The sequence below is a fragment of the Falco rusticolus genome, chromosome 5 (genome assembly GCF_015220075.1).
Source record: "Falco rusticolus isolate bFalRus1 chromosome 5, bFalRus1.pri, whole genome shotgun sequence".
NCBI lineage: Eukaryota > Metazoa > Chordata > Aves > Falconiformes > Falconidae > Falco > Falco rusticolus.
Window position 1 is genome coordinate 47,501,831 of NC_051191.1, and position 26,020 is coordinate 47,527,850.

A 26,020-nucleotide genomic window follows, 5' to 3' on the forward strand; every position below is an offset into this window, starting at 1 on the left:
TCTATAAACCTAATCTGGCTGTAAATAAACTATATTTGTGAGTTCTCCTGATCAAGTGAAATGTAGGCCTGTTGGAAGGAAGGGCGGTGGTAGAAGGGGTAGTAGATAGGGACTAAAGTACTTGGTAATCATGACACCTCATCTTACCCACTGACAAAATTTATCAACTGGCTGTACTTAGGTGGATGGGCCACCTTAACCCAGAAAAGAAACAAATAAATTATGTACATTCAATAAATATGTGTTTGTTAACTGCATGCTGAAGTCCTGGCAGAAGCACTATAGATACAGTTCCAGTGCTCTAACTGGTAGCATAAATGCTCTAGTATTTCCCTAAAATCCCTTATGTTCTTTCTTCTAGAACGTATCTTTCTTCTAGAAAGATAATGTTCTGCCTAATCACTGGAAAAAAAAGCAAAAAAAAAAGCAAAGCCAAAGGTAGGAATTCCTAACAAGAAAACCAGTGAATTCCAATAAACTATAATAGAGTGACACTCTCTTACCAAGACCAATTTCATCCAGCTGAAGACCATAGAGAAAGCCATTCTTATTAAGGAAAGCCTGAAGGCTCTTCTCCTTGGCTTGGCCTATGGTGTCGCAGTCCAGAACATTAACTTGGATAGTTTGACAGGCATCTCCACTCTCATTTTCTGGGATTTTTTCAAAGATAACGTTCACTGTCTGGGGAAAGAAACACATGTTATTCTGACTTACAGGGAATACCTGGCATGGGAAATTTACAAATTCCTGACAGCAAACCTGAGAGATTTTCAGCATATTTATTATTAAAGCAATTTCAAATAAAGATTATTTGAAGGAATTACACAATGAAGCATTCAGAAATCCTTGTGTCTGAAGAATCAAAGATATATAGCTATATATTTCCAAAAGTGTATTTTGTACTCTCTTTTTGTGCAAACCTATATAGCGAATTACTAAAAAAAGACAGGACACTAGGAAAAATTACAATGCATGTTCTAAAAAAAAAGCGCATCATTTATTTAAAATGAATGCCTTAAAAGCAAAACTGTAAGCGACTAGAGATCTGATAAGGTTGCTAAGTAAGTCGTCATGGTAAGCATGGCCGATTTTGAGTGGATAGGAAGTAGTGTTAAAATGCCTATTTACACCAGCAGATCATGCCGAATGCCTTATACCATACAAAAAAATACACCTCCCCTGGAGACGTCAGCGCCTGTCTGCATACAGCTGTGTCTCCAGAGGCAGCAGAGACAGGGCTGCTGCAGGAGCAGTGGAAAGCAAAAGCATGTTGCAGCAGACAGAATCCAAAGTGGTCCAGATCTGCACAGAAAAGCGTGATTTATTCTATCCGTTATTAATCCAGGTCAAACACCCATACAGCCTGTCCAGTCACAACACCCCTGCCCTTTAGCTCCCTCTTAGCTGGGGCACAACTCAGCTGCTAGGCTGCGCACAAGGTGAGTATGGGCTAGAGGGAGGTGCCAATGAGACTGGGTGACCATCTCCAGAGAATTTCAGTCAAGTCATATTTCTGGTCAGGTCAGGCAGATCAACTGCCAAAAGGCAGGGGAAAAGGGATGAGCACAGAATTGCTAGTGCTGAGAGATAACAGCAATCGCTTCCAGTGCCACAGCCTGCTCCATGCAGAGAAATCACTGTTCAGCTACACAGATACAGATGTTCTGCTGGGGATGTCTTGGGGCAGAATTAAAACAAGTGTTTCAGGTGCTGGCACTTTACTGTAAGTGGTGCAGGAAAATCTACATACTCAAACTGTTCTGGCTGTTGGACATCTCTGATATAATACATATCTTTTGATTGAAATGAGAGGACCGCAGGTGAGACTCAGTGAAGGAGTGACTGTGAAGAGAGGAAGCAACTAAAAATTTTTTCCCCCTGCTGTCACGTGAAGGAAAGAACTTCCGTCCAGGTCGCTGCAAGGACAACTTTTCCCTCTTCTTAGAAAAATGGGTAGCTATTATTTAATAACTACTATTTAATAACAAATGTATTTAATAGTTGTAGAATGCTGTTTTCTGCTTTATTACCCAGCAAGAATGGGAATTACGACACACTGGTGGTGAAAAAAAGTAGTTCAATGAGACATAATTTAACTTCACTGTTTCTACAGAAGCAAAAGGATTATTAAAAACAGGGTTGCAAGACTATGAAGATCAGGATTTAACAAAGGCTACAATATAACTGAAGTAACTGAGAATAACTTAATCAGGACACCAAGATGTTTAATTGTGAGGAAAATGAGTCCATGGAAAGGACAGACAGAACAGAAGAGGAGGATATGTGGGAATGGTGCCTACAGAAGGAGAAGCAGACTGAACGCCATGCCTCAGGTTGGGATTTCATGCAGAAAATTAGTAAAAAATATATTGGCACAGGAATGAGGGAGTCATGCTTGGTTAGGCCCACAGACCCACTGAACAGACAGCAGTCCTGTCCTTGACTTTGACTGCCCTGAGGTCGTGGTCTTGTAGGATAAAAATATGGACAGGGACTAACTGTATTTTGACTTTGGAAAACTCATTTTAATCAGACTTTGTCTCTTGTAGTCTCCAGACTGATCTTTCTGGAGTAGCTAGTCACACTTTAACTAATGTTGATTTGTCTTTACATCCTTGGAAGCATCCCTTCCCTTAGTTGATCCTTTCCTCCTAACATTATTCCTACACTGCAATATGCACATTCCTGATTCCTTTATTTTCTCTTCCTTTCAGACCATCAGGAGAAACTGTCTTTTTCTCTGCTGCATTCCCTTTTCAGCACATGGTCTCACACGGATCACACATAAATGTGCAGACTCTTCAGTTATTAGCATGTGAGAGCTCTCCCATCCCTGCGCGCTCAACTCATTGCAGGATGACAGGACTGTAAAAAGAGAGCAGCAGTTCTTTATGTAGGTGGAATACAAGTAATTTATGGACTCCTTAATTGACAGTATCCACAAAGTGAGGATAATAACAACACTTTACGACTCAAAGGTGGTCAGATGGGAAGAAATATTGAAATGCATAAAAATCTAAACCAAGAGAGCCAGACAGTTTTGCTGATATGATTTCCTGCAGAAGTTAATCTTAAGTGATGAAGCAATTGATGGGGAGCTAGGAAAGCCAATTATTATTAAGTCTTCCCTCTGCAGCTGAAGTCCTCATAAATCAGATTCAACCTGTCTGACAGCACGATCCCTGGCTTTAGAAACCATTAATCAGAATCTGACAGTCACAATCACTGCATTTAGACACAAAGCGTAGAACTGGAAAAAGGATCAGAAAGGACTGTAAAATTATGAAAGCCCTTTTATGATCAGCTCTGAAGGTCAGAAAACATTTAAGAGAAATCACAGGAGAATACATGGAAGGCACAAAGAAACATTATCAGGCCCCTTTTCTAAGCTTTCTCACTTTACAAAGTAAACAGAAATACAAGTTAACTTAGGGAAAGATTCAGGAGAAAATTACAGGACATGGTTCAGCCTAGTAATGTCTAGAGTTGAGACTTTGTGCACTAGATACTAGTGATTAGCAACACAAAGTCACAGTGCTCTTCAGCAAAGGCTTAACAAAGGTTGCAAGAATTGTTAAAGGCTACTGAAGGAGAACAAGGCAAGCACCTGCAACTACTTGTATAGGAACTAGTTTGGTACCTAGCTAAAAGAAAGGAACAAATTTTAAAAACATTTTTTTTGCACTCATGCAGTGACAGAAATAATGACATTTGAAGACAATGTTTATAGATGATTCTTCAGTTTTGCAGTTTTCTTGAAAATGAATTTCCAACAATGAATTACTTAGTAAAGCTATGAATAACCATAGCAGATAAATGTCATGTGGTTTAACAAGTAAATGTGATAATGCCGTATTTTCTTAGAAGTAAAGAAAAATCATCTGGGATATTCAAGGGTTCTTACTCATTACTCTGTTCTCTATTCAGCTATGCATCTGAACAAAGTGTATTTCCATTTAACACACTGACTGAAAAAACAAGAAAAACTTTTGACTGCTAGAACTTAAGAGAATTTATGTAAAGGAGACAGCACCATGATGCACAGCGCAACAAAACTGCCTTAGACCTACACTCCTGTCACCCAGACTATGAAATACAACAAACAGGAAAAAACATAGTGATTGTATGATCCTTCTGTAGCAGCCAGAACAGTTACCCATGAAGAGGTTATAGAACAGCTAACAAATTGGCACCAAAAATGTTACAGGAGTTAAATTTAGGCTAGATGGGCACTATGCAAAGCAAGGGTTCTACTCTCGATGCTACAACGGTACTCAATCTGTACCTAATTCAGAAGACTCTCCTGCAGCCAACATCTGCCCTGCTTGCTTCCTAGAGAGGGCTGTTGCGTCTTCTTTTGCTGACAAAAATCCCCGTATGTCACATGCTCTTATAGCTTCCTTATCTCTCACAAAGTGTGCCTAATAATACCACAAGCATGGGTATTATTAGGAAATCGGGTTCCCTTTCGCTGCTCTACTCCCTTGCAGCCCTCCCACTTCTTTTAACACCCTTCTTTAACTCATAAAGCAGTTGGACACTTTGAACAACCTTCCACCACTTGGCTTTGCTTCACTGTCAATAAAAAGCAGTTGGCTGAACAGGTGCATTAGATAATTTCTTCCCATCTCAAAATGCAAACTCATTTCAGCAAAGAATTCAACAGCCCAAATCCTCTCTTTTAAAATAAGCAGTGACTATTCAAAAGAATGCTGGAGCACCAAGTCTACCACAGGAAGAAGTCCCCTGGTTTTCCACAGGAGAGATTCCACCAAGAACTTCTCCCATGCTAGGCTGACATTGTGTAGCTTTTCTATTTAAAATGAAACACTTCAGTGAAACGCTAACACTCAGCTGTGCGCTGCACTGCTTCATCAGTCATTGAGCAAATTATTCACTGAGGGGTGCAGCTGCTTGTCTGCCTGTGAGAAAGCAGACTTGCTTCCCCAGCCTGTGAAAAGGCTCCACAACACATCCAAGTCTCTTTCAAGGCAGTTTTATTTCTCAATACCCAAATATAAGCACAGTGTGAAACCACACAGCTCCTCAGCTCATACTGGACCAGTGCTTTTAGAAGCATCTTTCCTTCAATTCCTCTGCTTGAGTATTTACTTCAGCAGCTCATCTCCGTTCAATATCTGACCCTTTCCAGCAGAGAGGGCTAACAGTAGGGGGCTGGCTGGGTCCAAGGTCTGTAGCCTTTTTAAAAAAGGCATGGGGCCCAGCCAAGGGCCAGCTCTAACACAATTCAAAACCAACATATTTCTTAGTTCTCTTTTTGACCTGTTACAAATGGCCTGAATTTTAGAAAATCTGTCTTGTCCTTCCTTCTTGCTCTCTGCTCGGTGCATCTTCATTGTCCTGCTCCAAGAGTTTACCTGCATAGTGGTGTGTTTAGGAGAGAACCGGTGGAACCCCCCTTGATTTTTTTGAGCCTGTCTGTATTCTGCTTTTATTGGCTTAGAACCGACTCCCGATCCTGAAAGGAGATATTTGCATGCAGAATGCCTACACCCTTCTTTGCGCCCTGCCACTATTTTGAGCGTTAAACTCCTTACCAGATGCATCTCTGCATCTTCAAGTGGCTACACAGCTTAAAAACCTGGACACTGTGTGCCTGCAGATGTGCTTCAGTATCTTTCTGTCACTCTCCTTTTGGCTGTGTTTTTATACTTTGCTCTGGACAGGTAGGTTTTAATGTACTGCTATTGTAGGGCTGTGGAAAGGGCCAAAATAAAATACCAACAAAATACTGCAAGACTCAGAATGTAACTGCAGTGAGCAAATGTGCAAATGCATTTGAAAATTCAGCTCAGAATTAATTCCATCTAAAAACCAAAACCTGCAATCCTTTAGGGAGAAATTTTCTTCCAAAGAAAGGAGAAAATACTTGGTTTCCTGTTGGTACGCTCAAAGGTCCTGCATTTCATTGCAGTGCACGTGAGTGGTGTTAGTGAGAGAAGAAAAGCTGACTCCTTCCACTTCAGCATCCTGTTAAATGCTATTCTTGAAGAGAAAACGTGCACAGCTGGCCTGCTTCCCCAGCCCAGAAAGCTTCACTGTTCCACCTAAATCTCTTTCACAGCTGAGTTCTAGTTTCTAGCATAAATCTTAGACAGAACACCGAACAAAACTGTTTCCCTGTCCAGCCAGAACCAGAGTCCTTGGGCTTCATCTCTATAATTTTACTGCAGGATCCCCTCCCCTTTTCTGACAGTTTTAAAGGCAACATTCAGCCACTTTCAGCCAAGTCCAATACCCTACTGGACCTTAGTGGGGAAAGCTGACTTACTAACTAACCCTGGAACAGTATCATTCTCTCCTACTAAAAAGCAGGAATACAAAGCACAAAGGCAGCAAACAATGTTCAAGAAAGGCTCTCTGCTCTCTCACTTCCTCATCCATCTGCAGCCAGCCTTCCCCACTGATACCGAGTCCTTCAGACCGCTTCCCCTCTCTCCACTGCAGGCTGCCCACAAGACCTTATCAGCAACTGTATGCATAGAAGTAGCACTAGGGAAAGTATTTAAGGCAGTGTACAGTGGTTCAGCATCAGCTATCCCCCCCAAGGTGCTCTCAGTTTGAATTTGTGCTATAAATAAGAAAAGTCAATCAATTCCACAGGACCAGATGTTCCTGCGCAGTCTACTAGGAACAAGCATATTGAGCTTGCTTGAAAATTGTTGCTCTGCATAACTACTGGGTTTTGTATGCTATGGCTATATATAGCGATATATTTAAACTTACCCTGGATCCCAAATGCATGCCAGAACGCAGCGCACAAACAAGGAAACCAAAGATACAATATTATGCATTTAATTTTTAGTCACAAACTTCCTTTCCAAATGCACGTTGTGGTAACTTAGCTTGAAGTACCTTCAAATGAAGCTTCCAACAACAGCTTTGTAAACAGCTATAAGAAGATCTGCCTATAAATTTGTCAGTCCAAGAGCTTTTGGCAGAAAATAACAATTCAGAAATGTTTCACAGAAAGGTTGTCATTTCAGTGAGCTTCCTATGTGACCCAGTGAGCTAAGTCCAATGGGTTACTGACCAGCCAAAATTTTCAAGGTCACATAGTCTGCTCCAGTATATGGCATCTTAGGACCTCCAGGTTCTTGCTGCAGAAATGGAAGATGGACAGACCTAGAAGCTCCAGCCCTACCTGAGGCTCAGAATATGGACTCTGAAAAGTACTGAATTCTCCTCCAAAGCCACCAGCACTTGCAGTGTCCCTGCCATGGCAGTTTCTGCTCCCAAGCTCTGAAGCTCGCTATTCAGTCACACTTCTCATACTCCTAAGTATGTCTGGTAACTCTAACAGGAAGCCAGGAGTTAAGAAGCAAGGAAGCTATGGAAATGACTGGAAACATAGATTTTTAAGTTCTCAGGCTCAAAATCTGGAAATTCTGGAAAAAAAGTGCTCAGGTTATTCTGAAACCCTTTTTCAGACCTTCTACTCAAAAAGCCACAATTTTTACATGCTCCAAAGTACAATAATCCTTGCTGCCCTCCTCCCCTCAGTGTCAGAATGACAATCAGTAAAAGAACTCCAGCTTTAAAAGAATTCTGGGTGTAACTGGAAAAGAGAAAGCGCTTTGTAATTGCTTTGAGAAGGCAAGAAATCTATGCTGAAGTTCAGAAATTTAGCTAGGCTTCCCAGACACCTTGTTTTTAACCATGCAACTAATTAAAATCCACCACATTAACCTTGCTAATTTAGAGCTAGTAACATGGAAACACACAGCAAAGGATTGCTGCCTGAAGATTAGCCACAAGTAAACACAATAGAAAAATAAAACCTCAGCATTCCATTCTTTCATTCATTGGAAAAGTGTAATTTAGCTTAAATTCTAAGCATATGTTTATATTTTTGTAGTACACTTTAAAATAAGAAGGAATTTTAATACCCTGAGACTTCATTAAGCCTAACCTTTGGCGATTAAGGCATGCTGTGAAGCCACAAGTGAGTGCTATTTCTGAAATGTGTATTGGTGAAACGCTAGCTAGTTAAACTCTGTTGCGTTTTGAAATTTTGTCAGCAATAACAATTGTATTTTCGGGGTACTTAACCATCACCTTAGCATCCAAGAACCTTAATTTAGCTTCCTAGAAAAAGACAAAATGCGGTAGTTGTCCATGTTTGGAGGGAACACAAACTGGCAAACATACCACTGTTTTGAACTCAGACACTTGCCACAGCAGCCAGTCTTCATTAAGCGTGTACAGGGCTTTGCAAGTTATCGCGTCAACAGGGCCTTTGTTTATCCTCTGATTGAGGGTTGTCACTAGCAAATAGAAAGGTTCACCAATCGTCTCCTAGGACATGAAACAAATGCAAGGAACATGTTTATTTTTGCAATAATTAAATGGGCATGAATAATGAGAGAAAAATATCAAGTGTAACAAATTATTTCCTTTTAACTGACTTGCTATCTTGCAATTAGAAAAGAAAATCCCTCTGAGCCGATTTATCTAGTTATTTGTTTAAGCCCCATCCTTTGCTTTTCATGTGAAAGTCTCATGCAAATAGCAAGGGACAGCTGGAGTGTGTGGCAAGACAGCTCACAGCCCCTTGCTGTGCACAAGCACGCTACAGACAAGCTGCTCCTACTCCACCTGGCAGATGCTTCCTAGTTCCACCAGAGAGTGGGTGGGGGGCGAGATGTGCATGTGTTCACACACATACTTCAGCTATTTCAACCTTTTTCAGTCTTGTGAGAAAACAAGCTAACAACTGGTTTCCTTTTGACTTGGTGTCTCCCCTTGCTGTCCCTGAAAAAAAGCCTTGGGAGCAAGGTCGTGGGATGTAGACTGGTGTATCAGCAAAAGAGGGAATGAACCTGGGGCTTCCCTCTCCTGCCTGAACTGCAGGCTTCAGGGAAGTACCTGAGAAAGGAAGGATGGATCTTTGTTTCCACATGACACCATTCCTGCAGCCTGGCTAAGGCATCTCACTAGCACAGCTCTGTAAAGATGACTGGTGTACCGAGAACAGATCTCTGACAGTTCCTTGGCTTTCTCCTGGGGTTTCAGGAAACTGGTGTGAGCTGCTAAGCCTCAAACAATTCTGCTGCTATATTAATGCAAGAACTGATATGAGTGATACCAACAGTACAATACCACCACACTGGTAAGAGAAACAGGAAGCATAACCAAGCACTGAAACCAAGAACGAGGTGCTATGAAGTGGAATAAAATAAACAGCAAAATGAAAGAAAATGCTTATTTTGTTTCCACTTGAAGTCATTTAGTTCTTAAAATCTGCAGGCTGTTTGGAGGTTAAAAAGTGTGGAAAGAAGTTTAGTTTTCCAAAAGATGGTATTCCTTACATTTCCATTACGTGGTAGCTTTCCAACAGCTTGCACAGAAAGGTACAGCTGTACTTAAACAAGCATGTCAGTCTTTTAGTATGACCAGAATACATCTCCCGGAGATGAAATGTCTAACATGAGAAAAGAATATGCTTGAACTGCAAAACTACCCAAATCTCAGCCAAATAAAGGACGTGATCATCGCTTACATACGTGCTCTTTTCCTACCTCCCATTGATGACAGCTAGCTAAGTCATCTAAACTAGAAGAGAACACATTAATAATGTTAAATTGAATGCTTTAAACTGATCCCTCTAACAATTCCTATGGAAGAAATCAGTTAAAACAGTTCTTTGCATATCTTACATAGTAACAAGATGTACACGTACCCGAAGAAATCCAGAAAGGCAGACAGACATCCAGTTTGTCAGCAGTTTTTCTACCACAGATTCTGTTCGCCTGAGCAGGAGCTTAGGCTGTACATTGCTTGATTGCTCCATCAAGTCCTTTGTCAACACTTCCAAAATATGGGTTAAATAAACTAGCTTAGTTTGTAGTGCAATAGTCAAGAAGGATGCAAACAAGCACCTGTTAAACAAACAAACAAACAAACAAAAATAAAAGGAAGAAAAAAAAAGGAAGAAGAAGGGGGCAGGAGGGAAGAATGCTATAGTATTTGGAATTTCTCTTCCCAGTCATCTTTAACAAATGAAATACACTTTAGTGCAGTTCATATCTTAAGTTCTCCCTCCACAGGTACAGAAATTGTCCACTGATCTGTACAAAAATATAAAATATTGAAGTCCATCTGCTCTTGTGATTATTTTTAAACACAGAATTTGTGTCTCTAGATTTAATTCTGCAGAACAACACCTGCTTCAGTGACAGAACACTTCTAAACTGTAGAACTGTTGATCTAACTGCAGGAAGTGTTTACAGTTTTGAAGTGAGTTTTCCTGCTTCTCTGCCTCTTTGTTTACATGTGCAAACATTCTGATTTCTCTTTAATGGCTTTTTTTAATGGCAATGTTTTTTCTTCCTCATTGTGTGCAGATGGAGAAGATAGAAAAATGCTCTGGGGTAATGCAAGCGTGTTTTGCAAGAAACAGAAATTACATTTGTGTGCTACAATCCATGTTGTTTTTTCCTGCTAATTCTTTGTCTTGAAGATGATAAGCATAATCATACTATACCTGTCTTTCACAGAGAAATTTTTCTGCTTTTCAAGGGTGTGAATGAGAGTAACAAGAAAGTTCTTGTTACAAATTAAAGCATGCAACATGTTGAAGCTTTCGTCCTTGCTTGTTTGGTCTCTGCTCTGGAATAGTTAAACAAAAATAAGCAAACTGTAGTTTGGCTATGATGGATTCTTAATGCTCAGAAAAATGGTAAGCAACATATGGGATAAGAACCTGGCTTCATTCAAATCAGCGGGAATTTTGCATTTACTTCACGGGTCTCAGGATTTTACCAAAGATACAGTTGCATTTCTGTGCAACACAGAGTACACACAGGCAGAGCACACATTTTCTGTCATATACACAAAGTAATGCCAATAGCTAAGTTTGCCTGTCATTTTCCATCACTAGATTCTGTTTATTTCATTTAAATAAATCATAATATACATTGGGTAACAGCATCTTACATACCAAATTCTTTTTATACATAAATCCACGTAACCTTCCTCATGGGGGAAAGGGAACACACTGAAAATGCAATCCAATGTGTTCTAGAACAACACTGAGATAAGGGATACAATTACTCTTGAAAAACTGTTTGTTAAATAAGGCATATCACACTACATCAACTTACCTGTGGCATGTCTTCACTGAAGATGGATGCAAAGCCTCCTGACTAAAATATAAGACAGGTGATATTTATCATTCTTAAGCATACCAATAATTTCTAACACATGTATGTTAAACATGCCAAGCACGTTCCTGATGGCATACGACTCGAAATAAAACAATGCAAATGCTGTTTTCTAGCACAGCTACAATATAAAAAACTCTACACAATAAGGTGCTGCCAAGGTTCACTGAAAAGTGAACTCTCAAAGATGAGCTGGTACTGACTTCAGTGCTGCTCTGTGTGTTACTCTGTGCTGCTGAGCTGCACTAGCACAGCAGTCAACTATCGGTCCGCAGGAAAAGCTGTTCATCACCCTCATCTGCAAATGTGCTGGCGTGTGAGGGGTGCTGTAGGCTGCATCCTTCTAGGACAGCAATGATAGCCTTCGGTATACAGGGTTTCTGTAACAGAGTGACACTCAAGTTCATCTGCCTCCATTCATTTCAAGGCACTTCATGAATGTTCACTAATGAGCTCTCCAGGAGGTCCATGCTGTCAGTCTCCAGAGAGGCACAGGTGCCACCACACATCCAGTCCTAGCAAAAGCTCTCACAACAAAGGGAAGCCCCCAGTTCTCCAATACCTTGTCAGTGCCTCTTGTCTGATTCTAACAGCCTGTAAGGTCCCAACACAGCTGCATGTTCCCAAAGCAGCACCCTTGAGCAACAAATTCACACTCCTAACAGTCATCTGCTCTATCTGTGATGCTGGCAGCCCCTAGTTTCCTTACAGAATCATAGAATCACAGAATTGTTTAGGTTGGAAGGGACCTTCAAAGATCATCTAGTTCCAGCCCCCTTGCCATGGACAGGACACCTCCCACTAGATCAGGTTGCTCAAAGTTCCATCCAACCTGACCTTGAACACTTCCAGGGATGGGACATCCACAGCTTCTCTGGGCAACATGTTCCAGTGTCTCACCACCTTCATCGTAAAGAATGTCTTCCTTATGTCCAATCTAAATCTATCCTCTTTCAGTTTAAAACCATTGCCCCTTGTTCTGTCACTACAGGCCCTGGTAAAAAGTCTGTCTCTGTCTTTCTTATAAGCTTGCTTTATATTGAAAGGCTGCAATAAGATCTCTTCAGAGCCTCCTCTTCTCCAAGCTGAACAATCTCAGCTCACTCAGGCTTTCTTCACAGGAGTGGTATCCCAGCCCTCCAACCTTTTCATGGCCCTCCTCAGGACTCACTTCAACAGGTCCATGTCCTTCTTATGCTGGAGACACTCTTGTGAGAGCAGAGTAGGGAGGGAGGATCACCTCCCCCAGCCTGCTGGCCAGGCTTCTTTTTATGCAGCCCAGGATATGATCAGCTTTCTAGGCTGCAAGTGCACATTGCCAGCTCACATCTAATTTTTCATCTACCTATCTGATTTTTCATCCCTCCTTTTCCTCATGACTCCTGTTCTCTTCTCCCCTACCATATTCTTCTCCCTCTTCCTCCATTGGCTATTCCCATTTTTCCAGAACTTTTTCAGCCCCCCCTAACACCATCTACCAATAAAACACACACACACAGAGAATGAAACAATCAAAACCACGTTAAAGGTTAAAAATGCTTGTGAACAGGGAACAAGTATGGTAGCATCAAACCAAACAATGTGGGAAATTGAGGGAAAACAGAAAAAAATCTAAATTGAACAAGTAAAGCAAAAAACCAGGCTGAACAGAAGGAATATTTTAAGAACAGATGTAATATCCATCTAAAAACCTACAAGCATTAAGCACAAAACAAAAGCTATCAAGCCAGATTAAATATAAAAAAATTGAAGCAGCAGGAAGTGAGAAGCTCAAAATGAGATGGGGTCTATCACTCTTCATTTCAGGTATCTGATTCAGGTATCTGATTCAGGTATCCTTAAGCAACTCATCCCATCCTGAGACAGATTCTTAGACAAGTAGGATGGATCGCTTTCTTGAGCTGCCTGTCTCTGCACTGACTACAGAAGATGCTCAGTGAACAGCTTTGATGTCCATGTTTAAACAGCTTAGGTTAGGAGAGACAAAGCTCATTGAACATTGAACACACTGGAAGGCAGAAAGAGTACAGTACAGGCATCATTCAAACACATGAGGTTAGTGAGGGAAGTGGTGGTTTGTCACTTTGACCCTTCTGACACTCAGTTGCAATCTACTACCCCATCACCTTTTCTGTTCACCAGCAATATTTGTTTAGTAGAGCACTGCTCTCCTACCACATTCATAAAGCACAAGGCATGTTTGGACACTCCGGTAATGTAAACGGTAAGTACTTAGCAGGACAAATCGGTACACAATACATTAAATAACTTGCCTGACTGACACTGCATGTCTGCAGAGAGCTAATAGTGGCAAGTTTACCTTTGTGGTATCAGTATTTCACACTGAGATAAGATCTAATTGGAATCGTTTCCAGGATGCAGCAGCATGAGTCTCGCCAAGGCAAAACAGGAGCCCTTCCCTTTCTGACCTCACATAATGCAATGGAGTGGCAGACTTCATGTCTTTTTTCCTTTCCTTTTCATTTGCATAAAGCAAAGCATTTCCACCCAGACAGCTTCTACAGATTGTTACTGTTTTGACAGGAGACTACCACTAGTAAAAGATGCATTCCTAAAAATAACCACTATTTTAATTCTAATATGCCTGGCAACAAATTAAACTGAAAGAAAAGAGATACACAAAGTAACGTTTCCTTGGTCCAATTCCTTCAAACCTCCTAGCGACCCCATAAAAATTACACTGGGGGCATCCCAGCAGTACCAGAAGAGATATTCCCAGTTTCCTTTGGTGTGAGAGCTGGACTCAAAGCGTACAAAGATTATGCATACGTAATTGTTAAATATTAGTCTACCTTAGTATCTGGTATTTGGTGGTGTACATAAAAAGACTCTCATTCTGCACTATCACATGTTTAATTTTATCACAATGAGCTTTTAGTGGAATCGCACATGGCAATAAAGCGATGCAGTGTGCAGATAAGACTGCAGGATGGGACCACAGCACTGATGAGTAATACATGAAGACTAGTGGGTAGTTCGCATACATACCAGCTATACCCTACAAAACCGCAGCACTAACCAAAGTTTTCTACTCATTGGTGACAGTTACACAGCAAAATATCACCAGCTGAGATCACAGCTTCTACCAATTAGTAAATGTCGGTAAGCATTGCTTAACATCATGATAAAATTTTGAAAGCTGTGGCAAATGCACTTATCAGCATTGTAATGTGCTACATATGCAAAAAAAAAAAACCCCAACAGCAAGAGAAGTAAAACATTTGAAAAAAGGCCTCTTCGGTCCTCTGATGCAGTGGCACAAACTGCTCCAAAGAACAATGAAAATATCCACATCTAAACCAGACAGCACTTAAGTACTAATGAAATTTTTAAGCATGTGACCTGCACTCCTCTGAATCAAGGTCTTACCATTTCTGTCAGCAGCTTGGAGTAGAAAGTTAGCACAACCTTAGAGCCATTTCTTCATCCCACAAGTCTAATTAGGAAGTGTCATGATGTTAGTAGCATGTTAGCTAGCCTGACTGTTGCTTTAATTAGCTATAGCATGGAAAGTGAAAGCATGAGAACAAGAAAAAGCAGTGGATAAATTATAGCTTAGTTAGGATGGCCTGAAAGGCAAGCAGCTTAGGGAGGCTGAGCCAAAAAGAAATGGATGCACACACAACCCTTGAAAATTCAACAATAGTTCTTTATCTATAGCAGTTAGGCTTCATTAAATATAGAGATGTACAGCCATAAGTGTTCTTTGCTAATTCTTGACTTAAGAAAAGTTTCTCGTGAAAACAATGTGCAATCACTATGTAGTATTTACTGTAGTTATTTGATCCTGATCTTCCTAGCTTTTTCATTATTAGGCAGGGCTGACAACTGAAAGACTTGTAAATAATTACCTCTGGAAAGAAAGTTCTAAGAGCAAAGTGTTTGTAGTCAAGGAAGGGAACAGTTCCAAAACTATCCACCACATCTAATTCATCCATCTGCAGCTCAGCAAATCCTGAAAAAGCAACCCCCCTCCCCACCCAGAGAGTTAGTTTAGCTGACACAAAATCATCTTTACGATTATAACTTGGCCCCAGTAGATATTCCTTAAAAACAGTTTTCAGGGAAGAGAGGTTGTTTTACTACTGAAGCTCTTATGAACAGGAAAGTACCAATCCATTTTTTTCCTCCCACTTTTGCTGAAGGAAATATTACGTGCAATCCTATTAGTAGCTCAGTGCTTTCTGCTACTGCAGTGCACAACATTAAAGCGGAACTCTGATACAACACAAAAATATTCTAACAGCTATAAAATTAAAATGTTTATATCATGTGAGCTTCTTGACAGTTTCAGTTCAGAAATTATCCTGTACTTAAGCTCTATAAAGCTCTTCAGACCTACCCTCACGTATTTCCTTCCGAATCTCATATTCCAGCAGTTCAAGTTGCTGACTCTGTTTACGAGTTAACTCTTTGGATTTGTATCTAGTAACTATGAATGCCGCTAAAAAGGAAGAAAAAAAGATTCTGAGTACAGAAATCGCAGAACAGAAAACCCCTATATAAAATATATATTAATATTACTTTAAGAAACAGAAAGATTAACATACACTTGCACTCTCCAGGAGGATTACTGTTTCTACTGTTGTTAGTGTGCTAGTACCCATGAGCCCTGGTTATCTGGATCTAAACCCTAATGTTTAATAAGAAACATTCCTTTTAACAAGGTCATAGAATTGTCAATCCAACTTTATTCGAAGCACACCCTGCTACGTACAACCTGCACAGTGAGACACAGAATCTAACAACCACTTCTGCTAGCAGCCTTCTTAAAGTAGCACTGATAGAACAGGAAAACCAGTTGTTTTAAGCAGCAAATCTGAATTAACTTCTCTAAAGCTTATTTTGAGAGAGTAAAGGCATGAGATACGGTTCCTGTAAAGGTAATGCACTTTTTAAAAAGAAAACCAAGCAAACAAAACAACAAACTCCTCAACTTATTACAATGGATGGAAATTCATCAAATACATAATCAGGTCAACACATTCAGAAAACAAGTATGACAAAAAGAGGAGGGTATAATTATTTACCCCCCTCAATTTAGTAATGACCTACAAATTCATGAATGATCCAAATGAGACTGAGCAGAAACACCACAAACACTGCCTGAGGATAAGCAGTTTGTTAGGGAACATCTGCCCCAGGGACAGGAGGGAAGCCCAGCTGACAGCTGGAAGGGCCCGAGTTGTGACACAAGGATGTCAGTCCTATGGCTTGCCTCACTAAATGATGACAAATAATCCCAGCAGAACAGACATAACTACTGTCTCCTAACGTGCTGTAATCTGACAAGATGGACTTCACCACCAGACCGGAGTTAACTTTGTCCACGCTTATTGGGAACCAGGGAAAACCATCGGACTGCTTGTGACAGTCCCAAACATGTATGTGTGCATGTATATGTGTTTTATGTGTCATGATTATACCCTTCAGCAAATCAAAAACTGAAAACACGTTATTGTACTTACCTATAATGACACCCACTACAATAGGTAGCAAAATAAGAACATATAAATATATGTGTGATGATGTTGGTTTGACTTCATGCTCAAAATTTCCTAATTTGACCTGAAGAAAAATAATGGCTGTGTTAATAGAGGACAGGCATTATACCAGTGCTTAAAATGACATTTATTGTATTAAAAAAAAATAAGGCACATGGAAGACACTGGTTCTGCAGATTATTGGGAAAACAGCAGCAATTTGGGAAAATATGTATGAACCAACACAAACTTAACTTTTGGTGTGTTTGATGTTTACGCAGGATAACAGAGCAGTGACAAGAGAAAAATTTGGAGGTCTTCATGCAGCATCAAATTTTGCCATTGCTCTCACTGTAAACTAGAGCCCTCGAATGGCAAGATCTGGCCTCAGGCTGGCCAAGTGGCTCATGGACTTCAGAATCGCTGCTAAACATTCTGGCATTTTGAGGTAAGGAAGGTGTGTTGTTAAAAATATTCCTTTGCACTCACAGTGTTACTCTGCTGAGCAGAAAAGTAAGATAAGACTCATGCTAATAATAAGGGAAGTAAAATGTTTGACATACACCTAGCCCACAGCCCTCTTCCCTATTTCTTTGCAGAAGTTTCAACCTCTTTACATAGGATGCAGGGCATTCCTGAAGGTCTGTTTGAGAACAAAAACAACATACACACACAACATCCCCCAACAGCCACTGGGCTTGTCGAAGGCAGGACAGGCATTAACTCTTAGGGATACACAAAAGTGCTGAAGTCTGCCAGATGCCAAACTGAGGCATTCACCACTGATAATTATGGCAGAAGAAATTTCACAAAGGAGGATCTCAAAGAGGACTGTGAAAGCACATAAATAAAGGGTAGCTAAGACTATAAAAATACTAGAAGTAAAAATACACTTTGACACAGGAAAAGAATACCACCAAGTGCCAGGGACAGAAATGAGCCTGGGATAATTGAAAAGGAGAGTCGGGTTGAAATTATTTTGGGTTACAGCAGGGAAGGCAAAGATCTGGTGATTTCAGTCACTGGCTTGTCACAGGAGGTGAGCAGCCAGGGCAGCTGGAGACTGCCAACTGGATAGTCACATTGCAGCTACACAGACACAAGCAAGCAAAGAAACCCCACAGGGCTGGAAGAACAGAGACTTCGTATTGCTGGGGCTACAAAGAACAGAACATAAAGCAGACCTATTTCCTCTGTCAAATGTTATTTTTTCCTCAGTTGTTTATATGTTTTCACAGTTCCTACACAAAGTACTTCCAATCTGAGCCTTCCTAAGATCCTATTTGCCATTTCCAAGACTGAAATGCATTGGTGGCTAAATACATTAATCATCCTGTGACTAATACACCTGCTTTTCTCCACTTGTCACATCCAGCCAAAGCATTCCTAAAGCAGAAATTTCTGTTCCTCATCCCCGCTTATTGAAAATAGAGGCAAAACATTCACTTAATTTTCTGCTTATACTTAGATTATCTTTAATCTTCACCATAACCTTCGTATCCAGTGGCCCCATTTCTTTCCTTATCTTTTATTTATCTTGCTTATGAATCACAGACTAAATAAGGTACACCTGAATCAATCCAATTCCTATTCCTAAACTCATATTCTTCCTGCATGGCATTATAAAACCTCCTCTGGACTGGTAATGCCTCTGAGCTTTATGTCATCACCAAATGTTATTAGCACATGCCTTATTTTTGTACTCAAGTCACTACCGATGTTAAATAATAACCGTATGAAAATCAACATTGCCCAGTGTAAGCTTCCCCTTACAGAGCATCCAGTTTTTCTAATCCCTAGTGTCTTCATAATCAACATGTTAAGTAGTTTACTGAATGACTAGGTACATGTGATCTACTGCTTTTTTCTTGCTGAGAAAACAACTCATCTTATAAAATAAAGATACCTAGCATAATCTGCTTTTATTGAAAAGAAGTTGACACCCCATTTTCCATTTACCTCCAGGTCTTTCATGAGACCCTCATTCCAAATACATTATAAAGCTTTACACAGAGGTAGGATTAGATCAGCACATCTCCATTTGCCTAGTTATTTTTTTCTTCTTTTGAATATTGGCTTTATATTTGCTGCTCTCCAGTCATACAGTATGTCTTCTGACTGCAGTTTTCCTTTAAATCTTTCCTATGAAGCCTACAGTATTATGTGCCATTTCCTTCACAGTGCTGTGATGGGAATGATCCTGCTCCTACTGTCTTGAGCCCCTTGATCTACCTGAATCCTGGTACTGTAACAAGAATGGCATTCTCTTCTTTGACACCTCCATTCAGACTGATCCTGTCTTTGACCCCACACTCAATATCCTCTTTCATCCTGAAAACTAAGGCAAGACATACATTTATTCTTAAACCATATCTATCTTTTATACCCATCTTATCCTTTCTTCAGGGTGGCCCTACTTCTTCGATGATGATTTATTTATAAGGTTGAAAAAAACACTTGATGGTTTATGACATTTACATTTTTCTTGATGTTGAAAAAAATAATTTTTAAGGTACCAGAAGTGAAATGTTACATTCTAACTATTGCATGTGATTTGCCTTAGCAAAGTGGTGACTTTTTGATGACAGTGACTCCTATGAAGCTTGCAGGATGAGCACGTGATATTGCAAGGCAACGTTAATATTTAAATGCAACACCAATCTCAGAAAGGCTTTTCCGTGCCATAACTGGCTCAGACGGCAGGATTCACAGATGGGGGATCAGTTAACAGTGATATGAAATTGAGAATAGCTTCGTTAATCTTTACTATGAGCCATATGCCTTGAAGTCAATAGAGTGATTTCAGCTTTATGCCACCATACACTGCAATAAGGGTCTGGCATCATTTTTCTCCCTCATAAATGGTGATGATTGCATTTTAAAAAATTCCTATCTTCATCTTTTTCCTGGAGCAAATATCTTAAGCTGCCATTTAGCTTTGACATCCATGCTAATGTTCTTATGTTTGGGCCTGGCTTTGTGCCACATGTTCAAAGCATTTTGGCCTTCCCAGCACACAATGAATATCACCCCTTTTTCATGCAGAAATGCCTTCTCTTCTGTCTAGGTGGCAATCCCTATGCACTCTCCAAGATCCTTATCTACTTTAGGAAGAACAAGCAAATGGGAGGACACAATCCTTTTAGTCATGGCCACAGTACAGCAGCAGATTGCTTACAGATCTAAGATGAGGGGCTTTCCTAGAGCCAGTGATGCTGTATCGGTGATGTCTGTGCTGCAGCTAGAGGTGTGACAAACTACTGCTTTCCTGGAGCTCAGCAGAAGTGAGCTCAGTTTGGGCTGCAAAGCCTACCTCTGACACTACATCAGTAACCAGACAGTAAATGAACTCAGTACCGTCAGTGGTACCTAAGCTAGGCAGGCATGCTTAGATATGAGGCGGATAACTGTACTACTGAGTACCAGTACAGCAGAAAACGCATCCAGTTCCTCCCTCTATAAAGAACATTCACGATGGCAGCATTATCGATACAGTTTACTACATTTGTATAAACATCCAAACACTGTTGAACTGCAACAAAAGGGAATTCTACTTACAAAAACTTTCACCGTGGAAAAGTCAATCTTGTCTGTTCCTTCCCTTTTGAATTTGCACAGTATAGTGCTACGGTCTGGCTTTTTGGTAATATTTTGGACACTGAACCATATCTTTTTGGTCTGTGCACCATTCATATATGACAGATAAACTTCTACCTCAGTTTTAGAAATATTCAAGTTGTCATTTTCTTTCTAGAGGGAAAAACAATGAAATAATAAAAACTAAATAAACTACATACAGCAAGAAACAAAATCCCCAATAACTACTTTAAATAAGGAATTAAGAGTTTATTACTTTCAAACTTACATATATTTTTAATTCCAGATCAGGATCCAGCTCAGTGTGCAGCTGGTAGTTAATGAACACTGGGTCAGGGTGATAGTGTAATTTGACGCATGGTATAAAGGTAGTTTCCACTTTTAACATCATATCAACAACTTTACCCTCCGTTGCATGGCCCAGGCTTGGTGTTAAGTAATGATATTCAGATTCATTTCCAGGACACCTAGAGACCTAGAAATGCAATAGCAAAGCTGTAAGTCATTAAGTACTCAACAGTGAGCACAATCACAAACAGGCACTCAAAATCATTTTAATGTCTTCCTGACTTCACACAGGTATCTGCTAAACCTCTGCGATCAGGGCTGCATGCAGAGCACCTGGGAAAGTTTCTGTGTTGAGCCTGTGTCTACCTTTATGCACATTCACCACACACTCTGCACGCTGCTTTAAGGCTGATTGCACACTGCTATGGCAGCTATTTCCTGCAGTGAGACAGGAATAGTGACAGTGATTTCTCCTTCCTTCCCCTCAGTGTAGGTGATACGAGAGGAGCAGGACAAGCCCTCCAGCACCCCTCGCACTGGCTCTCCCCAGCTTTACTTCTGAGCGGGGTTTGCTACAGTCACCCCATTGTTTACTCCACGGGGTTTTCTGGTCTCTGTGCTGCAAGCCCAGGAGTCAACAGGGTGCCTACCTCCTCACAGCCTTGGAGAAAGGGTTTTGTCCCAACATCAGCTCCACCCCTTGCTGAGGCAGTGGCACCATTTGGGTGCTCAACACAAAGCCAGAGAGAAGTACACCACCCCCGTCTGGAGGCTGGGGAGACTCAAAAAGGATGGATTTGGAACAAGTCTCTAGAGCACATTAAAAATACTCAGGGAATTATGCAGGAGAGTAGCTTTTGTGTATCCATGATCTTGTACCGAGAATGTGTGCAACTGTAATCCTACAAGTGGTCACATTTATTTCAGTAGGGTGTCTGACGTGTGCCTGCAAGTGTTCAAAAAATATTGAGATTCTCCTGCAACCTTAGGAACAAAACCTTCAAGAGACCTCTATTTGGTATTGTAAAGGAGATTAAGACTTACGGTGAGGTTTGATCTCTGGTCATCTGAAATAATCACACTGTCCACCACATTAAAATTTCTACCAATCGTAGTAATTTTGCGACCACCACTGTAAAAAAAGAAAGAGGGGTTGGAGGGCAGTGGTTGGGGTTAATATTATCTGTTTTCTCACAGATAAAGTCCTGCATTAAGGCTTCAGCCATGAATAAACTACTCATGCATTTTGCTTTGGTAGCAGCCAATATAATACACTCAAGCTGCAGGACAAGATAATATGAGCTATACATTGTGCTTCCATTCTTTTCTCGTAATGTAACGGTAAATACTTTTGCTACCACAAAACCAAATGACTAGATAGCACAAACATGCATACTCCTTTTCAGGGACTTGCTTTCTATTCATGCAGCCAAAGAACTAGACCATGATTTAACATTCTGTCTTGAAGAAAGAACGTCAGGGTCTTTCACTGCCCCAGAGTAGCCCTGCCTATGCTTAATTCTTGCCTTTTTCAGGACGAACCAATGGTGCCAGGCACCTCACAGGAAACATTCTCGGCAGTGTTCAGACCATCTGTCTCAGCACACACAATGGTGCTTGTGTCTGAGGGCTCTTGGCTCCCAATCTCTGCTGAACACAGCTGGAGTAGTTTAAGGTATTATTAATTTCCAGCTGCCTGAGCTGCCTCTCACCTGGAAATGAGGGCATGCACCCTAGCTGCTCAGCTGCTGCAGGGGCCAGTCCAACGTATTGCCTCAAACCCACATATGCCAGTGCTTGACACCAAGTTACCAGATTAAGAACAGGGAAGTGGGTAAAAACAGTGCAGCCAGAGGACAGGTGGAAAGCTGTGCCTGAGAGTATCTTAAAACCACCCTGTAAGTCTTTCACTGGAGCTATGAGCCTCTCACAGAACACAGCAGAGGCTTGAAAAGGGCTCTTTTGGCTTTAGGGAACCAAGTCCTAAAGCAAGTCTAGGTGTATCACTGCAGTGGTGATAATTTTCGTGTGATTTCCAATTCACTGATACTTTATACTGTTTCAGAGGTGAAGGGTGTATTAGTATCAAGAAATCAAAGTTAACTGGAGTTTGAATTCATGCATGCTACCCATATTTTGGATTTAGCTTTAGTATGAAGAGACTATTTTTGACTTCTGTGGAAGTCAAAAGAAGACCTGGGGTGGGCAGGGAAGTTTACAGAATCCTGACAAACACAGAATCTGTCTTGCATGATGACCCTATCTGTATGCTAAATCAGTTCACCGGCGTAAATTCATTCTTCATGACAGGTTACAGCAGTCATCCAAGTTTACATCAGCTGCAGTCTTGCCAAGTAGGTTCATATCAGCTCAGTGGGACTACACTTCAGTAAATAAATAAAAAGTATAAAAAGACAAATTTACCTAATCCAGGAAGTGTTGGGTGTGATTCCAAAACATGATGGCAGTGAAACATAATGCAGGGTCATTGGTGGTGAGCATTTTTCTCCATTAGCCTGTATACATATACGTTTGGCCTCTTTACGTGTTGGTGGGAGAGCAAATGTCATTTGTGTATCATTTAGCACACTTCTAACCTTAATGCTGGAAGAGAAAGAAAACAGTCAGAAATGCAGAACCCACTATGCCACTCACTGCTGTTACTACACAAAGCCTATGACCTATAGCAAAGGATAAGGAGAAAAGAGAAATGAATCTCTGACTTGCCAGATGGAGGTGGAAAGATAGAGCAGGGAGCTGAAAAGACAAAGTAGGGCATCTTTTGAATGAAGTTGCTGTGTGTCACAGTAATCAGGCAAGACAGTACAGATACAGGTCTTGTGGCCTTGGGATGAGGCTATGTAAGGCAACGTGTGGTTTTGCTGTTTACTGTGTACTCCTTTGTGCTACCAACACAGTCCACGAGCTAGTCAAGAATGAGAACCTTAAACTTTCTTTTCTTTCTTCTTTTTCTTTCTCTCTTTCCCTCTCCCTGCCCCTCGCCCCCTTCCTCCTTTTCACTCCTTCCTCTTTCTACTTCCTCTCTCTCACTTCTTCTCTCTGTTTTTTCTTCTGCAGTCCCCAGGAAATCCATGGTTGAAGTAAAAATCAAACAGTACCACATGAATGCTTTTTCAAGTGCTAGCTATGGAAAATGGGCTTGGTAATCACAGGCAGCCATTGCAGATGCATCTGAAAATGACTGATTCAGAATAAGATAGCCTAATTATCTAGGGGGTAACACTGTGCAATCATTAACAGAGAAAAGTACAAGCTATTGCATGAGAGCTTCCCTTCCCTGGCACGGCGTTTGTGCTTTCACAAGCAGAATCCTAGAATATATGGGGGATATTCTGAAGCAGCAGTGAGTCAAACAAAATCTGAGGCTTTCTTGTGACCTAACTTCTTGCTGCCTGCTGCAAAGCACAGAGGATCACAGGTACAGAACTGTCCTACTACTGCTGCGAGAACTGCCTATCTACACATCCATCCCTTGTATTGTACCCAAACACCAAATTAATTTCCATCCTTTGGGAATTTAAAGTGGAAGTATAACTAAAGGAGTGCAGAGCATCCCCCACTCTGCTGAGAAGGGTTACTGGACAACTGTATTGCTAGGGCAAAATGGGCATAATTTTCACCATGCAAAGTAAAAAGTATTATTATTTTTCAGAGCTTAACTCACATGTCTGGCTTACAGCCTGTGATTCCAGTCAGTATCAGTTTTATGCCCGATGCACGTGTAAAGTTTTCTCCTTTCACTGTTATTTCACTTTTGCCTAACGTAGAAATCCACAGAGGTTCAATGGAATGAATGCTGATAAGCTATCAGAAAACAAAACAAAACAAAATCTGGTTATAAAAAGGCTAGGCAGTTAAACAACAGCTGCAAAACCAACCACCACCCAGGAATGCAATCTTTATTGCACTGGGACAGATCTGTCTTATTAATTTCAAATTTCGTTAAGCTTGACCCTGGGAATAACTGTCAATCAGAACTTCTTTACAAGCCAACTATTTTTACCTACATATTTTCTATTTTAATGTATCTCATAACAAAGTTGTCCAATGGAATCACAATCTGACATACTGGAAGGTAAGCATCATAAAAACCCAGCTTGAAATGATACATCTTGTGTGACCCTTGAAGAACTAAGAAACAATGCAAGACGAAACCTGTGGTGCCGTCACTATGAGAGATCAGAGAAACAAATGAAGGCATCTCTCATGACCTGAAAAGGGGAAGCAGGGTCAAATCCTAGAATGAAAAGTTGAGAAAGAGCCCCAGAATTAGCTTTACTAGAAAGTCTTTTCAAAGTTATACATAGAGCTAAAGGTACAACACAACTGCAGGGATTTTTTGGTATCCCATTTTGATTCTAAGAAGTTTACAAATCTCTTTTCCAGCACTGAAGAATAATTCTAGTTTGCTCTGTCACAGTCTTGCAGAAACGTGGACAATTTTTAAACTGTGCTTTTCTTTGGCTATCTTTGCATTTACTTATTTTAACTTACTAACGCTACCAAGCAAGAAGAGATAGTTTTTTTCCCCTAGTGTATTTACTTGATCCATTTGACAGCATCTCATGTTTAATCAATTTTACTGCTTCCTCAGTTTTATAATCACACAGACTGTTTCCTCTCAGTGTATCTTTCAGACAACAAACTGAAGACATTCAAAAAAACCAGGAAAAAACACATGTGAAAAAAACCACAAACTGTTTGGGACCTTCTCAGCCAAATGATTTATTAGCTTGCTTCTAGACTGCCTATAATATTAAAATGAGTTTTTAGAGTATTATGATTATCCTGACTTCTTGACTTCTGCTGTGCACCTGTGGACACCTCCACTGGGCAGTTCAGCCTTCCTGAGCCCAGAAAAGCTGCTGGTGCAAAAGCTCCAGGAAAGACCTTCCCACAGGGTTTTTCTCCCCAGTAATCTTTTCAGAGCAACACCAAGACTTCGGGCTGGTGGTCTGTGGGGACCACTGGGGTCACATCACCATCCTCTGCAAACACAGCCATTGCCTGCTTCAGAAAGGTCCCTGGCACGTTGTTCCCACACGCTACCACAGCCTGCTGAACACCAGAGTGCTCTGGAGCAAATGTGAGACCTGTCACAACTGACTGAAAGCTGCAACTTGTGTCTCAGGAAAAGGCAAGAGAGTGAAAGGCTGGGGCCAGAGGGCCTGCAAATGGGCCTCCAAGATGACCTCTGGTATGGATAATGGGGCAAAGGAAAGCCCTGACAAAAACAGCCCGAGGCTGGGGGGTGGGGGTGGGTGGGGAGAAATTCGCTCCCACCCCGATCCAGGGATCAGTTTAACCCTCAGTATGCAAGCAGGACAAGTGAAGCAGAAATCTGAGAGATCAGAGCCAGCGAAGCACCAGTGCTTTTCTCCACCCACATCCCTGTCCCTCTGCTTCTCCCCAGCCTCAAGCGCA

At 40.9% G+C, this 26,020-nt stretch overlaps 1 protein-coding gene across 1 annotated transcript in view; it reads right to left on the reverse strand.

The window, feature by feature from the left end:
- The window catches only part of PLXNC1 (plexin C1), a 72,271-nt gene that overhangs the window by 16,282 nt on the left and 29,969 nt on the right, over positions 1 to 26,020 (reverse strand). The window contains exons 10-22 of the mRNA XM_037387869.1: positions 24,261 to 24,400; positions 23,000 to 23,179; positions 21,620 to 21,707; positions 20,556 to 20,762; positions 20,249 to 20,440; positions 16,676 to 16,775; positions 15,550 to 15,651; positions 15,059 to 15,162; positions 11,127 to 11,168; positions 10,508 to 10,632; positions 9,704 to 9,902; positions 8,173 to 8,319; positions 504 to 681 (exon numbers count right to left, since the gene is read on the reverse strand). Of these exons, the coding sequence (XP_037243766.1) occupies positions 504 to 681; positions 8,173 to 8,319; positions 9,704 to 9,902; positions 10,508 to 10,632; positions 11,127 to 11,168; positions 15,059 to 15,162; positions 15,550 to 15,651; positions 16,676 to 16,775; positions 20,249 to 20,440; positions 20,556 to 20,762; positions 21,620 to 21,707; positions 23,000 to 23,179; positions 24,261 to 24,400 (1,804 nt within the window). The remainder of the gene's footprint in view (positions 1 to 503; positions 682 to 8,172; positions 8,320 to 9,703; positions 9,903 to 10,507; positions 10,633 to 11,126; positions 11,169 to 15,058; positions 15,163 to 15,549; positions 15,652 to 16,675; positions 16,776 to 20,248; positions 20,441 to 20,555; positions 20,763 to 21,619; positions 21,708 to 22,999; positions 23,180 to 24,260; positions 24,401 to 26,020) is intronic.